Below are 9,101 nucleotides of genomic sequence, written 5' to 3'. Positions count from 1 at the left end.
ATGGGTCACATAATAAAGTATGCAATGGATGACAATGACGAGGAACAGGCAATCTCACCATTGTCCATAATGATCAAATGTATTGCTATCCTCTACAAAGCAATGCACAACCTTGGTCCTTTTCAAAATCAAAACAAACTCAGCAGAGCAATGCAAACTAGGGTGACACTCTTCCTAGCTAATGAAGAGTGGGATGTGACTTGTATCCTTGACCTCAAGATTGAAGGTCCGATTGAGCATGTATGCAACCCAGAGTTGCATCTTCCCATCAAGACTGAAGCTCCCATGTCAGCTATGGGTGATCCACCTATTCCCAACATGAGTGACCCCAATCGTTGCTTAGTTGGTCACAAAGCTACTCCAGGACCTACCCCTGAGCTTAGTACCATCTCTAATCATCATCTCAAGGTACTCTCAAGTCTGAATGAAAGGATGCAATGGGAAGAACATGAACTCCTGGACCCAAGGGTCATCTCAGTACATGCATGGCGATGCAAGATCTTCACAATGCTATCTGTTGTCCCCTTTGTGAGAAGAGTGCTTGACAGAAAGGCAACAACCTTCGAAGATGCCAATGTAATGCTTAGCTCAATTGTCATGCAGAGCTTCTCAAACATGTTACACACTGAGTACTTTGCCAAGCACAGGGATCAGCCAGTCCTTATCGCCATAGATCTCTTTGATTGGGCACTAAAGAAGTGCACAGTACATTCCAACATTAAAGAGTATGAACTTCTAGCAGTAACTCTTGATCTACATTGGGACCAGGTGGGGAGTCACACATATGACTTCCTCATCAAATGGGAAGCTCATGTATTGGAATTGCATGAATACCTAAAGGATCCATGGATGCCAGACTACCATTACAGAACACTTAAACATGCGCTCCCTTCTGGCCAAAATGCACTCTTCAACTCAGTTTTCATACTGCATGAGAAAGTACATGGTAGAGACCAGACTATTGCAAGCATCTCCAATGTCCTACATCAATGTTACGAACTGGCTGCCAAAAACTCTCCTACAACCATGCAACACCGCCGCACTACCGAGGAATCAGAGCTGGTCGCATTGCGAGCTGCCACCCTCATCAACTGTTGGGCATGCGGCGAGCTCGGCCATGCAGCTAACTGCTGCCCTAATGATGCTGCTCACATTTGTTGGAAAGAAGGCAAGGTCAAGGTCCCGCCAAAAGGTTGCACTAACACATGTATTGTATTACCACTTGAAATCTCTTGAGAGGAATAGGATACAATGCCAGTCTTAGCTTTCTCCACAAAAGTTGAGCTGGCACTGTTTAACACACCACCTAGGCTTGTACCATTTGTGTTTGATTCGGGTGCATCCTGTGTAATGGTCAATTCTGCTCTCCATGGGAAGGACTGGCAAGACATGAGGGAAGCAGTCAGCATAACCACTGCCAATGGTGGACAACTCTCAGCAACCAAGATGGGAGGGACAGTCAGTCTGCTGAGTTTCAGCCCTAAAATGTGGCACTGGGAATGGATAACATATCAGAACTGCCTTCTTGTCCCTAACCTAGTGACAAATCTCATTGGAACCAAGTCAGTCACACATGCTCAGGGCAAGGTGACATTTGAGAATGAACTTGTTACTGTACAGGACAAATGTGCTTGTGCAGTCCATGTGCTGATGAGTGGAGATGGTTATCCAGCTGCAGCCATGATGATATGGAATGACCAAATGGCCAAACCCACCATCTTGCTTGCCTTTGCAGCCACCACCTCACACACTGGGAATACTCACAGAACATGTCCTAAGGCGAACCTGTGGCACTGCAGACTAGGTCATGCTAGTCATGACTCAATTATGCGAACACAGATGGTAACCCTTTCACATGATATTCCTTCAGCCCCTGCCATACATCCCAACACCCTTTGTGACACCTGTGTATGGAGCAAAGCGACTGCTAGAACCCCTGCTCATCCTTGGCAGACCAAAGGGCCACTTGAGCTAGTGTCTATGGATGTAATGGGACTGCTGCATGGTACAACTATGTTTACCTATGTCCTGATCATCCATGATGCATATTCAGGGATGGTCTGGGTACAAGGCCTAACAAGCAAGGGTCAAGTGGCCCAAGAGGCAGGATGGTGGTTCTCTGAAATCTGTGTTGCCACACATTGGGAACTCTCAGAGGTAGTGTTTGATCATGGCATTAAGGAGGTACAAGTGGACCAAGGTGAGCTATGGTCAACAGCCTTTTGTGATCTATGCTCTTCCACAGGTGTGAAAGTCACTGCTTCACCAACTCAACAACATTCAGATAACACGTTTGCTGAATGAGCCATCCAAACTATCCAAAAGATAGCTCGAAGTATCCTCTATGATGCTAATATGGCCAAATGCTGGTGGCCCTATGCTATCTCCCAGGCAGCCTTCATCCACAACAGGTTGGCAGGAACGACCTGGGGACATGTCACCCCTCTTGAGCTCTTCTCCAGCAAATGCCCTGAGCTTCATCAGATCCGACATTTCGGCTGCATAGCCTATGTTGTACTCTGAGGGAACACTCATATGACATGGCTACAAAACCATCCAATTGTCAGCAAGCACCTCCACCCACAAGCTCTATGTGGGGTATACTTGGGCTTCTCTGATGCATCATGTGTGGTCAAGGGCCACCAGGTATGGCTTCCAGAGCTAGACTGCATTGTAGTCTCAAAAGATGTACAGTTCTCAGAGCTTGAACAACTAGAACCTGGGACTGCTCCAGCTCACCGACCTGTCCTCACTGGCAACAGTGAGCTCTTACATTCCTATATGTGGCTCCCTCACAGCGATGACCATGATCTGATAGACCTCAATGACAACACCCTGCTGTCCATACAACCATACTCCTGCCAGAGAAACTCAAACTCATGGTCACCCTCACCAACCCCATCAGGGTATGACTGAGACTGGGACCACATGATGGTGGAGATAGAAGTGGCAGGTGAGGTTGTGGTGGACCTTGATGCAATTGCTGCCAAACTGGATGCTGAACTTGACACAACTCTGTCTGAGGGGGGGAACATCACCTTGCAGAATCAGGACCTGGTGCTTCTAAACAATCCAGAAATGGTGTCCCTTCTCCAAATGCTGAACAGCCACACATCCATGGACATATATGACAACATCTCAGTTCTTGGGTTGACCCATGCAGAAACACTGACCCAACATAGTTTTTTGGCCTTTGCTGTGAAATGCTCAGGAACCCAGGCACCCACTCCCATGGATAATCATCTTGACCACATGGCATTTGCAGTCACAGTAATGAACAGTACTGTGTTCATTGCAAGTGGACAACAGATGTATAGTGCAGATGGAATACTACTCAAGCCATTGTCACTCAATGAAGCAAAAATGCATGACAACTGGGACAGGTGGAAAGAAGCAATGATAAGCAAGATGGCCAGCATGAAGAAGATGAATGTGTTCGAGCTAGTGGACACCCCAACTGACAGCAAGCTCATCGGTGTCTGTTGGGTCTTCAAACTCAAGCTCGATGCACAGTGATGAGCCATGCACTACAAAGCACACCTAGTTGCCCAAGGGTATGCTCAGCAGCAGGGTCTGGATTATGATCAAACCTTCAGCCCTGTGGTTTGACTTCAAACCATCCATATACTACTTGCTCTTGCCTGCAGATACAGACTACATGTCATTCAACTCGACATCAGTACAGCATTCCTGAATGGGAAGATAGACAAGGATGTCTTTGTCAGGATACCCCCAACATTCGAGATGGAGGAGACTAATGGAAAGTGCTACAGGCTAAGGAAGGCACTCTATGGCCTCAAACAAGCGGGGCGTCTATGGCATGCTGCACTTGATGAGCAGCTACAAGCCTTCGGCTTCCAACACTGTCAATCAGAACCATGTGTATACACACAAGGTTCATGTGATGCAATGGTACTACTAGCAGTATACATTGACAACCTGCTTGTTATTGGGGCAACTGTTGCATGAGTACAATCAGTTTGGCAACAACTCTCCAGCATATTCAGTATCACTGACCAAGGAGAGGTTGCACACATTATCAGCCTAAGTGTAAATTACAACTGACAAGAATGCACACTCTTGATCAATCAGAGAGGGTACATTGAAGGAATCCTGGTGAAATTTGGAATGAGTGAAGCTTGGGCAGCATCTACACCTGCAACTGAAGTGATCAACACCCTCAAGCCATGGGAGGGAGACCCTGCAAACACAGAGGAAGTTAGGTACTATGCTTCACTCATAGGATCATTATTGTGGATTGCACAAGGGAGCAGGCCTGACATCGCCTTCGCTGTTGGCAGATGTGCAAGATTCGTTGCAAACCCATCAGGAGAACACCTGGTGGCAGCCAAGCACATCTTAAGGTACCTCAAGGGGACTTCAATGGTGAGTCTCTCAGCAATGACCCAGACTGGTGGACAGATGCTCATGGGGTGGGCTGACAGTGACTGGGCAGGATCACATGACTGTAGGAGATCTACCTCAGGGTACATGTTCATTATTGATGGGCTGGTGTGCAGCTGGTCATCTCAACTCCAACCTACAGTAGCCAACAGCTCTGTGGAAGCAGAGTACGTGGCACTAGCAGCAGTGGCCAGAGAGCTGCTATGGACCTCAATGTTCCTGTGTGAATTGGAACAACCCATGTTGAAGGCAACTGAGGTTCATGTAAGTGCTGAAACATCAGTACTACACTCCTGTGACTGGGATCTCATCTTCAAATGAAATGTCCCAGTACTACATAGCAACTCATCTGGTGCTTGCACCATTGCAAACAACCCTCAACACTTCAAGAGAATGAAGCATATTGACATTGCACATTTCTTTTTGAGAGATGAAATAGTGAGTGGGTGGCTCACTATTGCTCCAGTTCAAAGTAGCAAAAACCTGACTGACATCATGACTAAACTGCTGGCAGCACCAACACTTCTACACCACCATCATTCATTTGGGTTAACAACATCAGATAGACATGTTGGATTGAGAGGGGGTGACAAAGGTAATGATCAAACATGATAATGAGAGGTGACGCAAGCCGATGGTGAAGGGATCAGGATAAGCCAATCTGATCAAGGATTCAAGAGAACTGATCTAGGAAGAAATTGGGTGCAACACAGTCCCACCAGTTGCCATGGTAAATCATTAGATAGGAGTACTCCCACCTTTGTCATATGCTACTCACATGTATATATATCTCACAGAGAGCACTAGGCTCTCATCATATTCACTCAGTCAATTGAGTATATGTTTCTGCTATAACAAAGTAGTGACATTGTGCTTAGACCATCCCCGATCATCAGTATCAGGACTATAAAACTTCTCTACTTCCAATACCCTTATGTCAATATAGTATAGTGTTTTAGCTCAAAAGCTTGAACACCGTACTTGGACTGATATCTCTCGATAAGTGTCGATCAGAGTTAAATCTTCTAACAATATATACCATGGCGCATATGTAGCCCTTGCTCCTGCGCGGTTCCTACACCCGTTCCTGATCTCCTCTTGAACGTACTTGCGAATCCACTACCGTCAACCTCTGACTGGTGGCCGCTCTCCCGCTTGAAACTTCAGTCACGCATATTCTGTCAAAAGCAAGGCTTGAGATTCTCGCCTGACTCTCGCAACTGGCAAGCCACGCAGCCTGCCGTGCTTTGCTTGCTTGTCTTGCGAAGCGAGCATCTTCCGCGTCAATCCCGATCAAACACACCCTTTCCGACACCCGATGCAGATACAGCCCACATGAACAAAGACGGCTCTTATCGACTAACGAAACGAAGCTAATCTCATTTCGACTCGAGGCTCGTCAAGCAGGCGATTATTGAAGCTGTTTCATGTTAACTTAGATTGCAACGTACTAGTACATAGATGAACGAAGACCAGACTGGAAATGGAAGCCAATCTACTTGGCATCGCGAACACCGCTAGCAGGCTGAGAAGCGGCATAAGTTTCTTTCTTTTCCTTGTCTTCCGGTGTGAGGCTGCCATGAGCACCCTCGCGCTGCCACTGTCCCTCGAGAGCGGCAGGCATCGAGTGCGAAGGTACCTCGTCGCGCACAGGCCTTCGGCTTGCACGACCGATCTTGTACCAGGGCAAGTCGAATAGCTCGTCGATCGTCTCCAGACTCTTGCCCGATGTCTCAGGGAGCAAGAAGAGGTAGACGGGCAGAGCAACGAGCAACGACATGGCAGCAAAGATGGCGAATGTACCGGCGCCCTTGAGGTTCGAGTTCAGCATGGGCTGAACAGCTCGAGTGGTGCTGTACTGCATCAAGAAGTGAAACGCCATGACAAACGAAGCGGAGAGAGCACGAACGTCGAGGCTGAAGATTTCCGAGTTGATCAGGTACTGTGCCAAGTTACCACCGGCCGACCAGGAAGCACCAGCGATGAAGATACTGGCGAGAGCGGCTTCCGAAGCGGACTTGTTCTTGGGGTGAGGTCGGTCGATGAAGATACCGAGGTAGATGGCGACATAGAGCATCGCAAGACCCTGACAGAGGGTTGAGATCCAGAGCGTTCGTCGACGACCGAAGAGATCGATCAAGAAGAATGACGAGAGGATACCAGCGGCAAGCTTGACCGCACCGAAACCAGCCGACATGACGTAGCCCTTGCTATCGTGGACGCCGATCAAGGTCAAGATGCGGTTGGCGTAAGTCGAAAGAGCACCAGGTCCCTGCCATTGACCGAGGATTTGGATGAGAACACAGATGGTAAGCTTGAACTGGTTGTTCTTGTTGCCAACCAGCTCGCGAACCTTGGCCATGAAGCTGAGACCGTCGGTGGCCTCCTTCTCCTGCCTAACGGAATCGACAATGAGCTCGTACTCTTCAACGAACGCCTGGTCGCGAGGTTCCATGCCACGGTACCATCCGAGCGATGTGGAAGCCTCCTCGACACGTCCTTTCATCATGAGCCATCGTGGCGATTCTTTGAGGAGGAGCAGGCAGGCCAACACGACAGAATGAAGCGCAAAGTTGAGCGAGAGCGGAACCTGCCACACGGCATTGCTCCTGAGATTAACGTGCGTTTTTACGCCGAGGTTCGTACAGTAGCCCAAAAGCAACCCTAAAATTTGGGCATGTTAGGTCGCCAGAATAAACATCAATAAGTCAAAAAAAAATGATCGGGTGACGATGCGAACATGTATCGGGGACTACGTCACGGTGATGTACTTACCAAGGTATACGTTGAACGAGTAGACGGAGGTGCAAAGACCACGAATCTGACGAGGAGCAACCTCGACGAGGAAGATGGGAGCCACAATGGGAGTGAGACCGACACCAGTGCCGGCGATAGCACGAGCAACCATGAGCATGGCGTAGCTGCCGTGGCTGCCAGCCCACAGCGCGCTGCCGAGAAGAACGAGCGCACAGGCGATCTGGGCACCGCGAACACGACCGAAGCGCTCGCAAATAGGGTAACCGAGAATGGCGCCGAGAACCGAAAAGAGCTGAACCATGGCAGTGACGTTGGACTCCTTGTTGCTCTTGGCAGGAATACCGAAAGCCTTTTCGAAGGTCTTCTGGGAGATCATGCCGCCGATGATACCTTCATCGATACCACGGGAGGCACCGAGAAGACCCATGCCAACGACAGCGAAAGCCAGACGCCAGTTGAGCGCCGCACTGGGCGTCTCGGAAAAGTGGGCAAACTTGGAAGGGAGGTACATGTTGACGTCGGTTGTATTGGGCGATGTGTAGGGTTGGCTTAGCAGCGGACGAAGCCAAGTGACGACGAGAGGCGCGGAAGGATGTAAGGTGGCAGTCGTGGAGAAGGGGGGTGCGGGGCAGAGAAGGGGAGTCTTACTTCGGGCAGGGACCGGTGTCTTATAGGTAGCTGGAGTAGGGAGGGGTTTGTGCAGAACTTTTCAGGCCATCAAAAGAAAGGAAAGGAAAAGATGGGGCCCCTTTGCAGAATCCTGCTCGCGGTCCCAAACTTTGTCAAAGTTGCGCAGTCAGGCACGGCAGGAGAGCCATCAATTGAATCAATCAGCATGTAGCAGGGCACGGGAAGAGGGAGCACCGTCAATTCTGCGGCGTGGGGGGGATTGATGGTGAAGAGGAGGGACCGAAGCAGGGCGAATGCTGCGGCCCTTCCCTACAGCATATTGCACTGGTCAAAAAGGGGCCCACATCAAAGACTGTAAGCGAGAGGAACGACATACACGCGGTCAGAGATGAGACACGAGCGAGGCGAATGAGTGTGCGGGGTGCTCAGTCTTTAAACGATGAGTGGCAAACTTGCAGGAGCAGACGTGCACGGAAAGGAAGTATAGCCGACCGAGAGTAGAAGGGGCACGGCGGGTGCAACACATGAACGACTTGCAGACAGCAGCACTGCAGAACTTGTACTTGTGTGTCATCTCAGGAACACACTTGCTTTTCTCAATCTCGAAAGCGGACCATACTAAGACTTCTGGAGCTCCACAAACCTCGTCAATGCTTCCCCGCTTTCGTGGGGTACATGGTGGGGCAACGAGCGTCATCTCGAGCGATCTGATGACAGCGATTGTGACAAAGGATGAGGTCTAGAATGGTGGATCTAGGGCAACGGAAAGGGCCGGAGGAAGGGAGATGGGATTGGCAATACCAACGGAACTCAGTCGATGTGAGAGGAGGTTGGCCGCTTGCTTGAAGCGAGGCATGTCTAGCGAGGGTCGCGAATTTGATGAGCAGGCTGGCTGACATCGAAAAAGAAGGGTTTTCGATCCCGTTTGAGTCGGCGGCACGGCATGGTGGAAATGACCAGAGCCAACGGAGAGAAAAAAACCTGGTCCAACATACCGTGCAACGGCAGGTGAAGAGGGTAAACCATCATCTGCGGAAACATCCGTCAAACCTCTTCCGACTATTCAGTGGCCCAACAACTGTCTCTTTCGGCGCAACCAGCCGAAGCTGCTGTCCAATGAGCAAGCACCTATGCGCGAAGTTGGGCGCCAGCAACATTTGCACTTTCATCTGCTCGCCGGTAAGCGTCCTCCTATGCTAGGAACGGATTTGACCGAGCATACAACGACAATGCGAGGTTGCTGATTGGTTGATGCCGCACAAGATTGCTCTCGTCCCGCAATGCTTTGAACTATCTCATGGCTGAACACC

General features: G+C 49.6%; 2 protein-coding genes across 2 annotated transcripts; one reads left to right on the top strand and one right to left on the bottom strand.

Moving 5' to 3' along the window:
* Positions 1–2,304, top strand: UHO2_02508 (uncharacterized protein; the record flags this gene model as incomplete). Its single annotated transcript, XM_041555296.1, has 2 exons — positions 1–1,207; positions 1,265–2,304. 2 exons carry the CDS (start codon positions 1–3, stop codon positions 2,302–2,304), a joined length of 2,247 nt encoding a protein of 748 aa, XP_041411230.1.
* Positions 2,305–5,899: 3,595 nt separating this feature from the next.
* Positions 5,900–7,672, bottom strand: UHO2_02507 (uncharacterized protein; the record flags this gene model as incomplete). Its single annotated transcript, XM_041555295.1, has 2 exons — positions 5,900–7,068; positions 7,180–7,672. 2 exons carry the CDS (start codon positions 7,670–7,672, stop codon positions 5,900–5,902), a joined length of 1,662 nt encoding a protein of 553 aa, XP_041411229.1.
* Positions 7,673–9,101: the final 1,429 nt, after the last annotated feature.

This window comes from Ustilago hordei, assembly GCF_900519145.1.
Source record: "Ustilago hordei strain Uho2 genome assembly, contig: UHO2_contig_04, whole genome shotgun sequence".
NCBI classification, from domain to species: domain Eukaryota; kingdom Fungi; phylum Basidiomycota; class Ustilaginomycetes; order Ustilaginales; family Ustilaginaceae; genus Ustilago; species Ustilago hordei.
The sequence above is the reverse complement of the archived record's forward strand: the minus strand, read 5'-3'. Positions and strand labels throughout refer to the sequence as shown.